Raw genomic sequence first — 19,798 nt, 5'->3', positions numbered from 1 at the left:
GAGCCAAAGACGGCACGGCCTGTGGCAGATCGGCATTAAGGGAAAGAGGGGCCCGGATCGGCTTGGAGGGGTGCGGGGCCCCCCACCTCCCCGTCCGCCACCCCCAAGCCCTCCTCCCCCCGGCCCTCCCCCTCCCAGCCCGCCGCCTCCCAAGCCGCCGCCACCCAGCCCACCGCCACCTAGCCCCCGACCACCCAGCCCACCGCCGCCGCGCCCGCCGCCACCCAGCCCTAGGCCTCCAAGCCCTCCACCTCCATGTGAGGTCTGCATCACCATTACGATCACTATCACACCCCCGGGTAAACAATTCACGTTTGACGAAGGCCTTTGCACTCGCATGCAAACGCTTATAGCCAAGGACGTTCGAGAGCAAGCCATGTGGGTTGGTGCGCGTATCCTGACGCCTTTTGCGCCGGATCTGTACGAGTGTTATCCAGGGGAGATTCGCGTATGTGGTGTATTTTTCTCGGACGCGGACGGCCAGCTGCTGCAGCCCTGGATATCGTCCGGTGCGCCGTTCATCAACTGGTACGACGCACTGTTTCCCGGATCTTGCAGCAGCCATCCAGAAATTGCTGGGTACACCTTCACACTCAAGGTAGGTGCAACCGCACCTAATTATATTGTAACACGAACTATGCTGCAAATTGGATTTTTTAAAAACTACAAATTTCCTACCTTCTCCCTCGTGACTGCTTTTTAATTTTGAATTAAATCAAAGTTATGAAAGGATGTATGTAATCGCACAATAAAACTCTTGGGACCCTTCTTCCTCTTTTTTGTACTTCTACCCAAAGCACTAAGCCCAAGCTCTGTTGCCGCCTAGGAGAGGCCTAACTATGCTTTACATGCCATTTACTCAAGTCCCCTTGGAGATCCAACGCTGTTGCTTGGACCTACTTACTGCCCATGAATGACCCCACAACCACCTGCCGACGCTTTCCGTACTTTCCCTTACGTTTTCGTACAACCGCAGGCCGCCAACTACGACGGCGTCCCTGGCTGCCTCACGGGCAACTACGTCTCCCCAGCCTGCAGTAGCTTCCCGCCTCCTCCACCCCCCCCACCGCCGCCTCCACCTCCCCCACCGCCGCCTCCCCCCAAGCCCAAGTTGCCTCCACCTCCTCCGCCGCGCACCCGCCCGCCCCCGCGCCCGCCCGTCGCCACCTTCCCCCAATGCGAGTGCGACAAACGTCCTGGGAGTTCATCTCTTTTCTTCTCCCAATCGAACGTCACAGATCTCGATACGGGCATGCGCATGTACTGCTTTGTCGTGGGCATTACACCGTGCCTGCGCCAATCACCTTGCTGCACTCAAGACCTTCACAAGATCGAATTTTCGGTTTTGCCTGCTTGCGTCGGCTCTGTTGCATATTCAGCCACGGATGGCGAGCTGAGGCCTGCGCAGTTTCAGCTGAAGCCGTATCCAGCCATAAAATTCAATAATTTTGCCAAGGCCTTCTCAGACGCCGACGGAACGGAGGTGTGCCTGCTGCTAAGGCCGCCTTGCGACACGTTGGAAGCTCTATGCGGGGGCCCCACCTGTCTCTACTCGCTCTTCAACAACCGAGTTTCAAACCAGCCGAAATGCTGCCCCGTACGGAATGTTCTCGATCCGTTGTTAGAGTGAGGAAAAGAGTGAGGAAAAGAGTGGGGAAAAGAGTGGGGAAAAGAGGCAGCGCGGTTTCCTGGATGGCGGGGGATGTGCGGCATGGTGCGGGGAAGGAAGGAAGGGAAAGAAGATATGGGGCAGGGCAGGACGGCGCGCCGTGAAGCTTGGGGTGGGGGAGGGGAGGGGAAGGGAAGGGAGTCGAAGATATACTAACCTATGTGGATATCTATATCTGAATGTGATGAAAAGAACCATGGGTCAGGGGGCCAAGGCCTGTCAGAGACCGCCTTGGTCGCGGCTGTGTCGTCCCATCCCCCCATTGTCATGTCCAGTGTTGCCTATGTGTATAGCATGTCGTTATCCTCCTCCTCCTCCTCCGCTGACGGCGCGGCCGCCGCCGCCGTCGCCGTCGCTGCCGCTGCCGCGGGGCTCCTGAAAAGAGCCCTTAGCGGGGCCTGGCGTGCAGAGTAGGGCAGCAGGAGCCTTGTAGCTCAGCTGCCGTCTGCTCGACGATCAATGCTTGAACAGGACCTTGAGGGATCCGCACGCATATCCTGGGAGCGGAAGCGGAGCAGGGGGAGGAGGAGGAGAAGTAATAGGGGAAAAAGGATATCCTGGGAGGATTGTGGACGGGAAGATTGAAGCTGCTTTTGAAGCAACCCGCAGCTGAGAAGCTGATGGAGGCGGTATTCATGGTAGGTTAGAGAAGTAGATCCGGAAATGGATCCGGGAAAAGAGGAGCCCGGGGTTGGGGTGACAGGTTTGACTGGGACACAAAAAGGGAAAGAGGGCGGCTTGCGGGCGAGTAACATAGGGTCCGCACATGTGCGTGACAGCATCAGGAAGTAAAGTGATTGGGTGAAAAGTGAGAAGGCCGTAGAAGTGCGTGCGTACAGCGAGGCGGCGGAGTAGTGCCTTGACGTTTTGACCGACATGACCGGCGTGTGCGAATTGAGTCTCTGCATTCTTTTGACCGTCTGACCAAATAGGATAATTGATGTCCGTTTTGTTTTCATCATACGTATCTCTCTTATTGTCTTTTGTCTTTTTCCGCCGTCTTTCTGTAGTGTGCATTTGATCGTCTTCTCCCTTCACTTCTCTTTCTCTTCGCACTTTGACCTTGTCTTTCTGCGTCAGTATTCTTCCCTGTTTTTTAAGCGGGAGCGGGAAAGAACCGGTTTGTGGGGCAAATGGCAGCCAGGCATGGTAGACAGCAAAAGGATGTGTCACGTAAATGCTCTACGTGGCAACTTTTTGCCCGTCTTAATGTTCTCCTCGGAATCGACATCCAAAATGCTGCATCTTCTCTTCTAGTTGAAATCCCTCTTCCTCTATGTACTGTTTTTCTTTTGCGGTTGGATGCGCTTTCGCGATGTCGATGACACCTGCATACTTGTGATTGTACTTGACTTTGGCTGGCAACGTCAGGTATGAACGCAGGAAGCCCCAGAGCGTGCGCGTGTGCGCCTGCGTTGAAAGCGTTCTGCCTCAGGGCGTATGTTACAAGTTTCGCACTAGTGTGGGGGGGTCCGTCAAAGCCGGGAGGCCATGGACTATACATATTCAAAGCTGATTCCACCGTACAACCGACGGGCGTATAGGGTACATTTTCATTGGGGTGTACTTGTGATCATTCGCGCGCGTGGCGCGCGAATGCCGGTGAAATTTAAACTGAACTCCACGTCTGTGTGTGTGTGTGTCTGTGTCTCTGTGTGTGTGCCTCTGTGTGTGCGTGTGTGTCTATGTGTGTGTTCTCGTATATTTTTGTGAATATGCGTGTGGTCATGCATGTGTATGCTGTCGCGCATAAGCTCTGAGGGGAAAACCATCCGAAACAGGCGGATCTTCAGGGGTAGCGCGTGGTGGTGCGAGATGCATGTGTCGCATGGTGATGGTAGTTGGTATGCACGGCGCCGTCGACCCGTTGGTGGGCCAGTCGTGAATGTGATGACATGACGCTTCATCAGGCAATGCGTTGAATCAAGAAACGGCCCATCGGTCGGTCACGCGTGTGTCTGTATGTAAGCGGGTGTGCGTGTCGAGAAGGGAATCCGGGAGTCGCCTGCTCTATGCTTAAGGTTTGGCACGCACAAACTGTGTTATTGTGTCGTACTCCTCACGTACATCGCCCCTGCGTTTACCGTACCCTCGTGCCGAACCTGGAACACGAGGCGCCACCGGCAATGTTCCATCTCCCCCTGCCGTGTGGGTGTGGGTGTTTTCCGTTTACACACATTTGTGGGGTTTGGTGACTGTCAAGGCTATCCGGCAGCACTGCCGCCGGATCTCGTACCTGATCCGTACCACATTCGCCTATACCTGATGTGGTTCTAACTGCACCTGGTCGGATTCGATCCGGTGTCCGACCGGTCTGACACCCCTCGGGGTGTGCGGAGCCGTCCAGTTGCATATCCCTTAGTCGCGTGCCGGTACAGTCTGGCAGGGTAGGCCGGATAATCGAGGGCGGGTGTATCGGCCTGTGGACGACTGCAGTACATAGGAGATGTACTGCCGTACAAACACAAGCGCGTGCGGCTGCCTAGGCGTGCGTGCGTGGGAAGTGGGGTAGGAGGCCTTGAAAGGCCGGAATCAGGGTTTGTGTACGGGAAAAGAGAGTTTGCGTGCATGTTCGCTGCATATATGGTGCGTGTTTTGCTTACCATTACCGTGCATGTTCGCTGCGTTGCGGGCGGATGAAGAGAGAGTGTGTATCGTGTGTCTGACGTTGCTCGCTGTGCGCAAGTCGAGAAGTGGCGGGCAATTGCATAATTGTACTGCGTTGTACGGAACCGCTGAAGAAAACGAAACGGTGTACATGTAAATCCAGAGATCCCCAGTTTCCCGTGCCAATGGCCTAATCGGTTTATATTCCAGTACGGCAGCAGTACATCCACGCACCGGTATTTGTGTTGTACCTCTTCAGAGGTACAGCTGGGATTTACACGGTCTCGAGGACTCAGTCAGAAACATGTTTCAGCCTTCGGCCTCCAGCCTTCAGCATTTTTTCACATTTTTTCACATTCACATTCACGTCACTTAAAGGAATGTGTTCAGGTGGCCCTGAAGCCTCCCGCTCTGTAACAATTCAATTCAATTTAAAGGAAGCAGCGCAGCTAGGGAGCTTCAGAGGCGCTGTGCCCAAAGGTGCCCTGTGTTGACCGCCCTGCGGATAAGTTCTGAACTAAAGCCATCATTCAAGTCAAGGAGACGTGACCTTTTTGAAACACATCATATGGATGGATTAGTGGGCAGTAGCTGGGTGATGCGGGCAGTAGTTGGCAGTACCTGTGTGATGCGGGCAGTACCTGTGATCTGGCCGGATTAATATCGGTAACCTCGTTTGTGCACTGGTCCTAAGTCAAAAAGGCCTTTATTTGGGATTATATTCTCAAACGTTTTATCGGAGGATTAAAAAGGCTCTGAAGGACTTCGCCTGCATTGGCTTCGCTGAGGTGGGGCTACTCAACTGTTTGGGGGTACCCCCAACAAGTAATCAACTGAAGGGTTATATCGATTGTTAGCTGGTTGACAGCAAATTATATGGAATTGTTAGGAGGGTTGGGGAGAAACTAATCGCCCTTGGGGTTATAGGCGACTGGGAAGAGGGGACAGAGAGGCAGCTGAACTGGTCACAGCTGGTCTGAGGTAGGGCTGGCGGGCTGGTAGAGTGTTCTCTTGAATTCTGTCGAGGACAGAATGAGGTGTAAAGCAATGGCATGGGCTCTGCGTCATTCCAAGTTCGCATCAAGTCCCAGTGTTGAGTACCGGTATTACCGTCTGTTCCGTGTAATAGTTGCGCGTGAGGTTGGGTTAACAAAGGCATTTCTAGGTAACTTCAAGGCCAGGTACAGTACAGGTACTGGATGTAACGCCTGAAATTACAGGAATTTACCAAAGCCACCGGAAAGGGACAGCTAAGCAGAAGAAGCCAAGATTCATTTCGTGCTAGTCCTACATAATGAATCTCCCTAATGATTGTAAAATGTAAAGTATCTCGTATGACCTAGTCATTGACGAGTAAGAATTAGAGTGGCGCTGCAGGCCCATAGCGGATTGACGACAGTTGTACCGAATAATATGAATACAGTATCTTAAATCCCTCAACTTCATAGCCAGCTGAACCCTGGATATGTTATTTACAAGTAAGCTATAGCAGAGAGTGCGAAGTCAACATCTGTACAGGGCGGTCGTTTACCCACTGGCTGTAATAAGACGCCTTCGCGCGATACTCGCTTGTTGTTATAAAAGTACGCACGATATCGTGCAATGTTAAAAATGATGAATAATGCAGAAGAACGCATCTTGTGATCATATGTTTCCGGTCAGCATGGCCAGCCAAAGTCAAAAAACGGAGCCTGGAGTTGGCGGCGCTCTAGCACCGCAGGTTCTCAAAGAGCTGGAGGAAATTCGCTCAGAACAGGCAAAGACCAATGAACTCCTCAGACAGATCCTGGTTCCGCTGGCTTCCCTCTGCAAGTGCGTACAGTAGCCACCGCCATCCTAGCGCGAGATACGGGCATCCTTTTCGTTGCTCCCCATTGGATTTCCTGTACACCACCATATTCATAACGCCAAGTATCCCACCCGGATTTTAAGCTTAGCCCGTTCCCTGAAGCTTCCATGCTGACTGAACATGTCACGCATCAGCGTGTACCTGTACCGCGCGGCCTGGAACAGCTGGTTGTTTCAATCACGTCCTTTGTACCGCACAGACTGGCCTTAGCTCCGCACCATTATATTTTGTGGTTTGCGCACATGGCTGCCTATTCGTCCTCCCCGACCAATCAAGGATGGACGACTCTGCCTGAAACCTGGCCAACCATGGTTACCACTTCAACACACCAACCACCGCAATCGTGATCAGCTGTGAAACTTACCAACTCCATCTAATAGCACCCAAACTTCAGCCCCAGCCAGCTAAATTAACACCCCTTCCTCTCGTCCCTTGCAGCCGCTGCACCGCCATTCTACTCTACACTCAACGCATCGCCGCGTCCTGTAATAGGGCACTTATGCTGTTAGAGGTATAATCAGTTGTAACCGGGATCCCAGTCGTGTCGTTTATCACGCTATGCTATTGTGTAACGTGTGTGGGTCTGTTTGACGGCTGTTGTGGCGGTCCGCCTGGCCCCTGCCTGGCCCTTATTTTGCCCTTGCGGCGCTCCCATCAGGGCTCGATGGCATCATAATCAGGCTCGTATGCATGTGAGAAGGCTTGCTCGATATCACCATTAAAGGAGGGCAACACAACTTTCCCAGAAGGTGTAATACACACAGCGTGTGCGTGTGCGACGCCTCCCCCCTACCCACCCATCCCCGGGGGAGGAGCGCGGAGCTAGCAGGCCGGCGGCTCTCGGCTGCATAGGAGGGGTCAGGGGCCCCTCACGTCCCTCTCCCGTCCGCGGGAGAGAGCTTAGGGGCGGTCTTTCCGTTGGGGCTGAGCAGCAGCAGCCCCTAGCCAGTCTCCGGCCCGGTCAGATACTTGTAACCTTCACACACGTACACATAATACACACACAACACACACGCATTTCCCCTTCCGATTCCACACCCGGCTTTCTGTCTCTGAAACCTGGGGGCATTCTCCTTGGCTAGGCTGCTGGCCTGATCCTGCTCTGCCTACTTGATATGGCTCTTCATCAGGTGTTCACATGCCGTTCCCGCTGCTGTGCTGTTCATCGAGTAATTTTGTTTAAGCGACTTTGCCTCAACACCGTGTGTACATCCACATTAGGTACCAACACGTTTTACCTTTTCCTTCGCTGTTCGACATCGCGATGCCGAGAACATGCTCCCCTTTTTAACGCATCCGTGCAGCGATGCTCTGAGATTCTACGTGCCGTACACATGACCATGACCCACATCACGACGCTACTCTCCGCCGCCGCGGCAGCCGCCGCGTATGAGGGTCTTATGGACGAGCATGCCGTACATCTCGGCCGTGGCATGCACGCCGCTGCTGCAGCGTGCGTGCTGACGGGCGCTGTCGTGTTATTGCCGTACCGTTGGAGAACTTGCCGTCCTCAAGTCCGTCAGATTCCCCTCTGGCGCATGCGATTGGTTGAATGGCGAGATGCGAGGCAATGGTGGCGATGGTGGGGGCAACGACACCGGCAGCAGCACCAACATAAGGATGTACATCAACAGCAAAGCCAGGCTACGGTACTGCAATGGAAAACATTCGGCCACACCACTGCCGCTTCTGCCGCCGCTGCCGCCGGGGGGAACAGCGGCGGCATGCTGGCGGCAATTACAGCGGCCTGGCGGCGCGGCGCCGCCGCCGCCACCGCCCCGCAGCCGCCACCGCCGCCGCCGCAGCCACAGCCAGCTGTGAATCCTGGCTGGTTTTCTTTCCAGCCAAGCGGAACGTGGCCTTCTCCCATCAGCTGGCTTGGGTTTGGTTCCGGAGCCTCGTCATCAGGTGGCGGCGGAGCTGGGGCTCGTACGGACGGCCGATGGTTCCTTGGCATTACCAGCAGCGGCAGCGGCAGTAGTAGCGGCGGTAGTCGTGGTGGCAGTAGCGGGCGGCCGTGGGGTTGGGGGTGGTGGTGGTGGTGGTGGTGGGGAGTCAGCGCACGGGAATCGTCATCTTCCCTATTGCTTTGTCGTACCAGGGCGGCAGGTGAGGTGGACGGAGTTTGCAAAACACAACCCGTTGAGGAGAGGTTTTGTTCCTCCCTCGCCATGTATGTATATCTGGATATCGGGATCGTGTGCAGGTTCATATGTCTTACTTTTTATATTGCACATCATGCCACCCTTCAATTTAAAAACCCCCGCACACACACACACACACACACACACACACACCGCCTAGACCATTTGAATTAAATGGTTGCAACTTTTCCGCTAACAGTCATCAACTACGGTAAAGAGAAATGGTTTAACACAGAGACAAAGAGAAATGGTTCACCTCCCCTACCCCTACCCCTCTTCACCTCCCCTGCCCCTCTTCACCTCCCCTACCCCTCTTCACCCAACGGGATCTTAACACCTCAGTCGGCTTCCTCGCCGGGGCTCTGATCCTACTGCTGTGGACTGCCGTACAGCTGTACTGGGCGGCGACGGCTCGCCGGCGCCGCCAGGTAGCGTCGTCGCCGTCGTCGTCGTCGGCATCTCACGCCGGGTCATTGCTTGGCGGCAGCCCCGCTCTCGCTCCCCAGAAGTGGCTGTCGCCGCCGCCGCCACCGCCGCCGCTACCGAAGAGGAGGGTACGGCCGCTGCACGACCTCCGAGACTTGTCCATGTACTTTGTACGAGAGTGTACGACAATGTTTCCTTCCGGAAGGCCTTTGGAGCTGATCCGGTCGTGGCGGCGGCGCCAGGGAGGATTCCGGAAAGTTACTCCGGCGGAATTCGTCTGCAAGAGGTGTACGACAGCAATGTGGCGGAGCTCCGCTTGGGTGCTGCTCGTCCACTCGCCGGCCTGGGTAGTAGCGCTAGCGGCGATGGGCGGCTCGTCCATGGTCTGGCTGGCGTTACAACTGACGTGGCACGCTGCACTGCCGTACATTTTCGTGGAATCGATAGCTACAGCGGAGGATCTTACTGTCGGAGCCGTTGCCGTACAACCCGCCGTCGCCGCTGACAATCAAGGTGTCGATGACGACGACGTCGCCACAAAACCTGGCAATCGAAATGTTAGCACCTGTTGGCCGGTCATTTCGAGCACTGCTGTACAAGAGTACGGGCCGTACAAGCGCGGCCGAAAACGACAAACCATCCTCAGCTCTAAACGGGCTGACGATCCCTGTACGAGGCAATGCGCCTCCGGTGAAGATAACCCTAATAGTCCGTCCGACACGAAAGAGGGTTTCCGCGTCGCGAACGGTAATGACGACGGCAATGTCGGTTCAGTACGGGAAACTCGTATGCTTGGCTGCGGCTTGCTTGGCCGCCGACCACGGCTAAGCCCTGGATCCATTCTGTGCCGTGGTTTTAGATTCATGCAACCCGCTGGTTTTGGATCTGGATCCAGGTCCAGGGCTGAGTACGGAAGGTCAGAGCAGCCCAGTACGACAGTACATCGAAGCTCTGATTCGTCCATGCATTTGGATGCCACCGACGGCAGCGGTGGCGCCGGCAGTTGTACGGCACGCGTCCAGTCCAGTACGGCTCCTTCATGTACGGCAACTGCATCGGCGATGGTGGGGTCCACCGCACGGTTCCTTGGGTCGCTGCCGTCAATCACGTCGGGACCGCCGCTGTCGCTGCCAGCAGTCCCTATGCGGCAGGAGTCGCTGTCGTATTCAGGAGGCCCTGAGGCTCCGAAACCTCTTCCCGCGGCGCTTGCGACCGCATCGATTTGGGTCAGCGTGGCATCGGCTGCGGTGCGGCGGGCAAGGCCGCTGCTGGCTGCGCTGTGGCTGTACGGCGGTCCATTTGCCATCGGCGCGGTGCCGGTGCTACCGCGTTCCTGGCTGTGGGACTATTTGGCTGCATCGCCGGCACAGCTGGCTATAGGCTTAGTGCTAGCCGTCATAGCGGTGGCTTGGGTGGCGGCCCCGGTGGGGGGACGGGATGTAGCTGCCGCCGGTACAACACCCTCGCCCAACACCCTTGGTTCTGCGACAGTGCAGCTGCCTTCGCCGGCACCGCCCTCAGGCGCCGCGGGGACATTGATTGCGGCAGCGGCGACGGCCAGCCGACCCACGAACGTTTCTCCAGGCTGCTAATTATTGTTGGCATGCGGTTATTCGTCTTTTATCACGGCTGATCATCCTTTTCTTCCCCCACAGGCGTTTTCAAAGAAAGGGAATGATAAAACGGTCAATTTTTGTATCGGCGCAATGCTCTTTATGATCGCCGTGTTTATTTGCGCATATGGTTCCTGTCTGATCATGCCTGGTGCTGTAATTGTGGGTCTTTGATGCCAATTGTGCGTGATGACAAAAGGCACATTCAGACCTCGAAAATGCTTGTAGGTCAGAACTGCAGCTCACGCAAGGAGCAGAAAGGATAGCAAAAAAAAAGCACAAAGCACGGGTGGGTAAGAGGATGCAGCACATGCAGCGCTTAAATCGCGCCAGAACTTGCCACAAGACCCAAAAATTGATACGTGGTTGAGCTTTGACATGCAAAATGCAGTGGATGGTGAACTTGCTGTGCAACTTTCCTACCAGATACATGCAATATATTGGGGCAGCTAGATCCGGTCATTCGTCATGGTCAAGATCAATAACATGGGTCCCTCACTTATTGATCTAGAACCTTATCATGGAGTGTCGATTGAAGCCGACGCTGTATCATGCGACACGGGCGTGCACCTGACGGCGTGTGTCAGTACATCATGGCTGCAAGGCAAGGGGTTGCAGATGTCCGGTGTGCATTCCAACCTGCGGCACCCATGAATTCTTTCTTTTCTGTTCTTACCTTAAGCTTGCGAACTCTCGGCTCGTTTATGTCGTACAAGTACGAGAAATTCGGTAACTTGCCATTTTGCGCAAACCTGGCAGAATCCGGCATGCCAACTCACACACAATTTTTTTGCATACTTATCTATGCGCAAGGGATGTGGTTCCTGCTCTCAAATTTGTTGAGCACGCTGTCCACCTGTTCACACGCACTGACGCGGCCAATTTTTTCGCTACGCCTGGACAACCGACGATAAAATTTATATGGTTCTAATTAAAATTAATACATAACTCCAGAAATCCGATGTTATAGGCCACAACAGATCACCTGCATAGGAACCTGTGGGTTTGGCGACGAACACTTCCCAAGGGCGTCACAAGGCTTCCATCTTGCTACATGCACACAAAAGCAGCACAGGGATTACGTCAATGAGGATTGCATGCTCTTTGGCCTGGAGCTTGCCAAATAGACCAGCCCTATGCCACCCCGTAAGCGCTTGTGAAGACGTGCATATTTCAAGCTTGTTGTAATATAAGCGTTTTTACGGTTTGCAGAGCTTTTTCCCAGAGCGGATGGCCGTGCACGGACAACGGAAGATTCCTCTTCATGGTTCAAGGTGCTCATGGTGGTGGAAGCCTCGATAGCATGGATGCTTGTATCTTCGGGGTTGATCATGCTCAACAAGTAAGGGATCCTGGTGACGTCTTCGCTGGCTCTCACACGAGAGGGTGACGAGGAGGGCGGGCGCACAATCGAATGCACAGTGCGCCTCCCAGGCAGCAACCTAAAGAGAGCTGTTTTTACGCGAGATTGCTGTTAAGGAGGATTTACGGAGGGGCCTAATATCGAGCTGCATGCATGCCTTGGTGTTCGCGGACGCCCGTCTTTATCCCGCGTGCAAGGCACCGATAACCATCCGCCCAAACCCAGAACGACCCCCACCCAAACCCCCTAACTACAAATACGTACGACCTCAGATACATCATGGTCGACTTGGCCTTTGACTACCCTATGTTCGTCACAATGATGGGGATGGGCATGAGCGGCGTTCTCGCCTTCCTGTGCTGCTACATCTTTCGCCTGGTGGACGTCAACGAGAAACTGGATCTCAAGTTCTGGTTTCAGCGCATTCTCCCGATCGGGTGCGTGCCAGCTGCCGTGTCGGCCCTTGCGCGCACTGCCGTTTTATTCGCCCCACTGTGCTGCTGTACCGGCAGCTTTGGCGGTCCTCCGGCTCCTGTTTGCATGCTTCCCTCGCCTCTACCCACTTTGGCAAATGGATCACATAAGGCCCAGTTTTGTGACAGCCAGCTGCTTGGCTACCTGGCTGCTGGGAAGCGCATGCGATTGATACAACCGTCCTCTGTTATTGGACGTCGCCCCCTGGACAGACTGCTCATGGCCATCACCTTGTGGACCGGCAACGAGGTTTACTTGCACCTGACCGTGGCGTTCATTCAGGTGAGGTTAAGGACGATCCACACGAATCCACCGGAGATAAACCGAGCGGGTGACTGGTGAGGAGGTGGCTTGTTCCCGGGTGGTAGGTGCCGTAAAAGATGAGAAAGTGGGCAGCAGCAGTGCCTGGTGGGTCCATCGCGGTTTTTCAATCGCTGGTATCCACCGCTGGACCCGCCCGTCGCCGCTGCCGCTGCAACCTGCTGTTAGGTCCTGCAGCAGCAACAGCAGCAGGAGCAACACTGCGACATCTACTTGCTTTGCCTGTTCCTCGTCGTACTCCACCCGCGAATTGGGTCTGTGAAGCCAGCCAGTCTAGCTGGATGGGCGCTTCCCAACAGGGCCGTGTGGCCGCATAGCAGCGTTGATTTTTCATGCCGCATGCCAGGCTGGGGACATCACCCCCTTCAGTGGAATGCCCTGTGCTAAGACGTGTGCTGCAGTACACATGGGCGAGGGCTTTCCGAGCTCAGCACGTACCGTTACGCACGCGCACAGGCACTCGCACATGTGCGCGCGTGCACGTGCACACACGTACATCACAGATTCATCGTAGAGTAAACATGAGCGCAGGCTCTTCATTCTGCCGTTCTCCTTGCAGCCCTGCTCTACTGTTCCGTCCTTTGCCGTGTGTCGTTTCGGCCCGTGTCGTCTACGTGTTCTTTTGCACACGTCCCCACCACCTCCGGAACCGGCTTTGGCCTGTGCTTTTTACTGACCCACATCGGGATGTTGCTGGATCACATCCGGAGCTCGCGGTGCTGCTGCTGCCCCCCTTTCTAGGACTTTTCCACCTGTCCGTTTCCTCCTGCATCCTTTTTTCGTCTGCGTTTTCTGCGACCCTTTCCCCCCCTCTCTCTCCTGCATCCTCTGCGACCAGAGGTGCCGCAACACCACTGGGTCCCCTTACCACCATGAAACCGAAATGGCCATATGTCTGCGGTGTCTCTTGCTGTCGATACCTGCGGTACTTTGATCCCCTGAAACCCCCGCAATCGTCAGTGGTTCGTCTTAATCCCCGCAACACTTCCCCGGCAACCCTCGTTCAAACACTATGTCGTTCACCTTCATTTCTATCCAATGTCCTTCACCTTCATTTCCATCCACTCTTCCTGACCTTTCTCCCTCCCAACCCCCGACGGCTATAATCTACGCGTTCTCACCCAGATGCTCAAGGCGTTCAACCCCGTGATCACGATGGTCTGTCTAATCGCGGCTGGGCTGGAAAGCCCTACTCGCCCCATGGTGATTTCGGTCCTGCTAACCGCGTTGGGTACGGCAGCAGCTGCGTACGGCGAGATGAACATGAACATGTACGGTGTGGTGCTGATGCTGACATCGGAGACGGCCGAGTCAATTCGGCTGGTGATGACGCAGTTTTTGCTCGTGGGTCTCAATTTTCATCCCATCGAGGGGCTTATGTACCTGGCCTCCACGTGTTGCCTGTGGCTGATGGTGGGCTGTGTGGTGGTGGAGTTGCCGAGGATGCAACGGAAGGGCGCGTTGGGAATCGTGTGGCAATATCCCGCAGTGTTCCTCTGCGCGGCGATCTTGGGCTTTGGCGTCAATGCGCTGGCGTACGTCGTGATCAAGGTACGGCGGGTGGTTGGGAAACCAAGGAAAGCGCTTGGGAAAGTACGAAGATTAAAAACAGTTCAAACAGGAGTTGGGAGGATCAAGATGGGTTGAATGTGATCAGTAATTTTAGGGTTCCTAGTGGTGGATTATTCGCGGCCTTACAGTTAAGGGATTTCGCCTAAAACCCTGAGGGTATGTAAGGGCCAAGAAGGAGCCTTTAAGTCCAAGCGTTTGGGTAAAGGTGTTTTAGCGATAAAGGAAACTGGGAGAGGAAGGTTGGATCGCGGGGGTAAGAGTGACGTGCTCGAGGGGGGGTGATCGAAGGCAACCATCCGGTGGTGACGCGGCTGATGTAGCTGATAGCTCTGCCGACACGGTAATATGAGGGTGGGGACGTTCGCTAGCCAACCGGTGCACCACATCACAGCTTCCCGTCCCTCATTTCGCTTTCTGCACCGCTTCATACAATTCATTAAAATCCCCGCATTTATTGTGGCCCCTTACGTGCCTCGTTCAATCAGTACATTAAGCATTCCGTGCCGCGGGGCACCCGCCCAGCATTCGATTTCCCCACAGCCAAATTCCTTCCCGCCAACTTTACACTCATCCTCACCGAGCCATTTCCGTCTTCTCTTCTGCACCCGCACTCGTCCTTCTGCTCGCTGCTTCGTTCGACACGTGTTCGAGTTGTTTCACAGCTGGCTTCAAGCCTGACGCTCAAGGTGCTGGCGACCGCGAAGAACACGTTGTTGGTAGTGTGCGGCATGCTGCTGTTTGGTGAGGTAGTGACAGGGCTGCAGGTAAGGATTAAGGTCTTTTCCAAGTTTTTCCAGGCTTAAACCGCAGATTTAGGACCTGACGCGCTGACGGAGCAAATGGGTCCTGACGGAAGAAGGAAAAATGGAAACAACTAGAGAAGGGAGGAGGGCGGAACGGGTCACAGACGTCTTGGGTCCTGCTCCCCCTGGTCCCCGTCCCTGCTCAACCTCCCTCCATTCTTCCCCCACTCCTTACAGTTATAGCCCCGCGCACCATCCGCCCGTCCTTCAATCCGCCAACCCTCCATCGCCAAGCCCTTCTCCTTCCCGTCCTCCATGTCCTTCACCTCCGAAAGCCATTTTTGCCTCCTGGCAATCACAACAAACTTCTAACTATTTCGATGTCCACCTCCCAAACAGGGTTACGGTTACATCCTGTCGCTGACCGGCTTCCTCTGGTACCAGTGGTTGAAAGTGAGCCAGCTAGCAGCTCCGGAAATCAAAAACCGAGCCGAGCCGAGTCCATCAGGTCCTGCAACAGGAACCCTAGCAAGCGCAAGAGTCTGAGCGGCTTTCGCTGACGGTGTCTACGAGTTCTTCTTGTTTACGGAGGCGCTGCTGCGTGCCTTGGACGTGACTGTGTGTTTCATTTGAGCCCTACGTTTGTGGAGGCTTTGGCGCGCGGATGTTATGATGTGTATGTGTGCGTTATGTGCGTGAGATGGAGGGTTATGGACGTGAGCGCGGGTGAGAAGCAGGGCCGTGACAGAGTCCACGTGCGGTACATTAAAATGTGCGTAGTAGTCTATGTATGTGGTTTTTATGCATGCATTTATGTTATGTTTGGTTGTATGGTTACACGCTGTGTGCGTTCGAAGGTCGACATTACCTGAGGGTCCTTGGCGTGCGCATATATAGCTGTGTGGGCCGTTGTTGATTGAGTTACGCGCGGTGCCCGCATGTGTGGTTGGGAAAAGGGTGGGGAGGGTGTCGGATGGAGGAGGCAGTGCTTGCCCCTCAACCTATCTGCCTTCTAGTCTGTCTGTCTGTCAGCTTGTACTGAGCTTTCAGTCCATTGCACGTTTTGGTAGCACAACCTGCCCTCCCTTTTCCCGTTTGGTAGTCGACTTCACTATGAGCATGGGTTGGTGACGCAGCAGTAGCAGGAGCACCAGCAGGAGCAGGGCACTTATGGACATACTTAGATTTACAGCGTGGTGGCGATGGTGGTTCATCACTCAGGGATTTCAGATTTTTGTGCACACATACAGACATACACAAATTGCACTTTCAGGTTTGGATGGCGCCCGTGTTTTCGACACATGACATTCATGGGAGACATCACTGCACTTGGATCTCGATGTACGGTGATGTACGGCTTCGGAGAGGAAATGAAAGGGGGACAAATGGCAACAGGATATTCTGGGACATCACCCGGGGGCGGGGGGTTTGGGGCGCGCCCCTCTGGGGTGTGTGTTGGAGGGAGGCTTCCGCTTCTTCCACTTCTCCTTCTCTTTCGACATTTCATGACTTTCGGGGCTCGGTCAGCCGGGTGATTCAGGAAGTGAGAGCCGCGGTGCATGGGCGTGGCCTTGAGGCTTTTCGAAGAGTTGAGGGCTTTGCAAACTCGGTAGTTTGGCAAGTAAAGCTGTGAGAATGAGAGGAATGAGCGACTGAGGGGCTCAGGGCGGTCAGGTTCTGAGATTCAGGGATTTCGCTATGTGGGGATGAGGAAAGCTCGTGGGAGGGGATTTCGCCAAGCAGGTTGCTTGACAAACGACTGCGTCACGCGTGCGGGCCCTGATGACACGTTAGCGCATATGCTGCGAGAGGACGTGTGGCACTTGCTGGGTTGGCGGATGGAAAAAGAGAGCGGAAGGTGCAGGGTGGGTTGGCGTGGATGATGGTGTAAGGGGGGGGAGGGAGATTATTTGGGGCTGCGGACTGAAGAGGGCGGACGTATGTATGTATGTATGTACTGTCACCTTACGCAACTTGCACAGAACACTGCACCTGCACATGCATGCATCCGGGAAGTTAGGTGGTTGGCTACGTAGCGCGTTTCCGACGGGCTTTTCGTTACCTTCAATTTTCCATGTATTGCATACGAGGACGTCTCCGGGGTGATAGCAGGAGCAATGTGGAACCAAGCGCGCCGGGTGGGGCAACGAGCAAAGCAACTGCCAATGACCAAATTGCGTAGCAGCGGTTTAACCAAGACGTGCTTGTACGGCATTTCGTATCGGGATTGACCAATTGGTTGGGTGGTATTATACATCTTGCAATTTGGGCGGCTCTGATGTGGGTAGGTGTGCGAGTGATGGATGTAGCTGGTCTCTCCCCCCCAAATTGGGTCGGGGGGCCCATTGTTATCCTTCAATATTCGCTGAAGTCATTGAATGTTACTGGCATTCCTGTAATCGAACGAGCGTCTTTAGCGGTTTACTCTTGATTTGTCTTGTATACTGGGGTCATGTTCAAATCTTTCTTGTCACGTTTTGTCAAAAGTCAAACATCTGACGGTGCTGCAAAACAATTTTCCTTCCGTCTTTCAACATGGTGCTTTGCACGTTATACAATTACTGGGCACTCTCCATATGGCTAAGGTAGCTGGTAGGTAGGTATTGATCCTGAGCGGTACGCAAGCTGGAGCGCATGTATCGCATGCAAGTCGGTGCAGTAGATGTATGGATTTGCGTGATGGGATGGCGGTCGACGGGTGCTTGTATGGCGCTGATGGCATTGGTTGGCGACCTCCGTGTATAGGGAACCCCGGACTGACTTTCCAAAAACCCTCAAGAGTGCTTGCATTACGTTGCAACGTAGAGGCCTGCTTAGAAGGAAGCATGGCTATGTGCACGTGTAAGAAAGAGAGGGAATGTATCTGTATTACACCAGGAGTTGCGTTACTCTCCAAAGGTGTAACCTGGGGCCCCATACATACCTGGAAGCCTGAGGGAGGTGAGGGAGGGGGCCCAAGAGCCAGCTGAGGGCTGTCGGAAATAGACCGATAGATAACATGAAAAAAACTAGATATCTGCACACGTTGGTGTGTGTATATGCATGTGACGCACACGGCCATGCTAGTTTGGTGCTGCTGATAATGTGCGTATGCGAAGTTTAAATAAACGTGTGCGAGGTTGAGTACAACATACGCGCCAATGGTGTTGTCGCGCCTGCGCGTTAAACCCCTTCCTAAATCGTTGCGCACCGAATTGCACCGAATGGAAGCGTATGTCAACCTTTGTCCACACATGTTGCCATGTAAGCCGTTCCTTGTTTGCCTGCGAGTATGTTGCGTGCTATGGGTGCGCTCCTGTGCGTTTCGCGAACCAATGACTCCGAAACGCTTAAGGTGTGGCACAGCAACAGACACCTTAAGCTCTCCAAGCCGTGACAAGCCGCTGTGTCATGTCATGGCGCGGGAACAAATCGAAACTACGCGACTACACTGATCGCGTCTTGTAATGTAATGTGTGTGTTACATGGTCGTGGGGTGCGTTCCCCGTACCTGCAAACCGCCCTTATACGAGCCGAGGGCTCAAGGACTGTCAGATCACCTGTAAGCGACTACGCTGATCGCGTCTTGTGGAATCGGATGATGCGGAAGGCTGGATCTGGTGGCTTTCCTTCAGCTCCGCTTTCGCCAATGAAGAAATACCTTCATGAGTATTTCTTATTGTCGCTTTTCGCGGGTCGTGAATGCTCTGTTCAATGGCAGAAAACATTACCGTGGAAATGGTGGCGCCCGAAAGAGTAGATTCGGCATGATTACCGGTGCACCTTAACTACCCGACAGTCGTACTATCCGACAGTCGTACTGCGTCGCACAGCGCTCCGCATGAAGCATAGCTTTAAACCGCCCAATACGAGCCGAGGGCTCAAGGGCTGCCAGATCGCCGATCAGCACCATCCTACCTCGCACTTCAGACAAAGCAAGTGATAAAGGAGACTAACGACCAAAAGGAACGATAGAGCTGCGGGGGGACCACATATGTTCCAGCATCTTCGCCAGGTGTTCAGGTTTCCACTTCATAGCGTCCTTCATATGCTCGAAACGTGGAGAAAATCCATATCGGATTTGATTTCGCCGTACACCGGACAGTCCGGCAAGATGTGCTTCTCATCTCCAATATGGCTCAGCGCCGCAGCAGGGGCATAACCGCTCCTCCCTAGGTACATAATACCGTCCCTTGCGCACTCTGTTCGCCGCCAACTCCCAACAGCAAAACCTAAACTGCATAACTTTACAATTCGCTGAACGCAGGATGACTGTTGTGATACGAGGCCCATCCGCCCCTTTTGGGGTTGGAGAGCGCGTCTACGATCTCCTGTTGCAAAACTTGGTGTGCTACAGTCCCACGCTGTAAACGGTTCCAAAACCTCTGTCCAAAACCTTAAAAACGTGGTAGTGTAGAGGTAGCCGTGACACTTCAGCGAACAGGAGGCGGTGCACTGGTCCAGCAGCTCCCACATTTTGCCCCATGAACGATACCTGAAGTTGCACCGCTCCATCCTTCAGACATGCCTCGAAGGACCCCTCCGCAAAGTTACTCGCATCACTCCGCCTCCTGAGCCTGTCCAAGACTTCAGCCAAGATAAATGGCCCCCACACTTGACAGGCGGCTGGCAGAGGTTAAGGCCTGGCTTCTGCCCCCGGCGCGTCCGGGTTGAAATCCGCCTGCCGACCTCTCAGGGTGTTTGAGAGGTGATGAAATGGGAGGTGGCACCCCATCTTGTGGACGGTGTAGGACGTGATAAAATCAACTTGCGAGCTGATCAAGAACTAAGTTGACGCGCCGTTGATCCGCTAGATTTGGTTGGATGCCGGTGTTGAGTTGCCAAACTCAAAAAGTACACTCTGAAGTCGGATGGGATGAATGGATTAGGGTGCCCCTCTAGCAGGGGAGAGCAGGGAACTGCCTCGGGAAGGAGGCCACTGGTGAAGCTATACCACCCTGTAACAACATCAACTGTACAACAGTATTGCTCATACCTTCGTATCAAAACACCTCAGCCTCACGTCCGGGCCGAACAC

The 19,798-nt window shown here is 54.4% G+C and overlaps 3 protein-coding genes across 3 annotated transcripts in view; all 3 read left to right on the top strand.

Moving 5' to 3' along the window:
• phV41 (extracellular matrix glycoprotein pherophorin-V41) overlaps positions 1 to 1,630 on the top strand; it is a gene marked incomplete at both ends in the record, with an annotated part of 5,929 nt that extends 4,299 nt beyond the window's left edge. The window contains 2 exons of the mRNA XM_002956788.1: positions 139 to 598; positions 977 to 1,630. Of these exons, the coding sequence (XP_002956834.1) occupies positions 139 to 598; positions 977 to 1,630 (1,114 nt within the window). The remainder of the gene's footprint in view (positions 1 to 138; positions 599 to 976) is intronic.
• Positions 1,631 to 7,459: 5,829 nt separating this feature from the next.
• VOLCADRAFT_97823 (uncharacterized protein) lies at positions 7,460 to 10,482 on the top strand (the record flags this gene model as incomplete). Its single annotated transcript, XM_002956787.1, has 4 exons — positions 7,460 to 7,707; positions 7,970 to 8,234; positions 8,662 to 10,119; positions 10,351 to 10,482. 4 exons carry the CDS (start codon positions 7,460 to 7,462, stop codon positions 10,480 to 10,482), a joined length of 2,103 nt encoding a protein of 700 aa, XP_002956833.1.
• A 1,507-nt stretch (positions 10,483 to 11,989) lies between these two features.
• On the top strand, positions 11,990 to 15,341 carry VOLCADRAFT_97822 (uncharacterized protein; the record flags this gene model as incomplete). Its single annotated transcript, XM_002956786.1, has 7 exons — positions 11,990 to 12,108; positions 12,358 to 12,427; positions 12,813 to 12,934; positions 13,305 to 13,428; positions 13,592 to 14,017; positions 14,524 to 14,779; positions 15,019 to 15,341. The coding sequence occupies 7 exons, from the start codon at positions 11,990 to 11,992 to the stop codon at positions 15,339 to 15,341; spliced, it is 1,440 nt and encodes a 479-aa protein (XP_002956832.1).
• Between the last annotated feature and the right edge of the window lie 4,457 nt (positions 15,342 to 19,798).

The sequence above is a fragment of the Volvox carteri genome, assembly GCF_000143455.1.
Source record: "Volvox carteri f. nagariensis unplaced genomic scaffold VOLCAscaffold_65, whole genome shotgun sequence".
NCBI lineage: Eukaryota > Viridiplantae > Chlorophyta > Chlorophyceae > Chlamydomonadales > Volvocaceae > Volvox > Volvox carteri.
The sequence above is the reverse complement of the archived record's forward strand: the minus strand, read 5'-3'. Positions and strand labels throughout refer to the sequence as shown.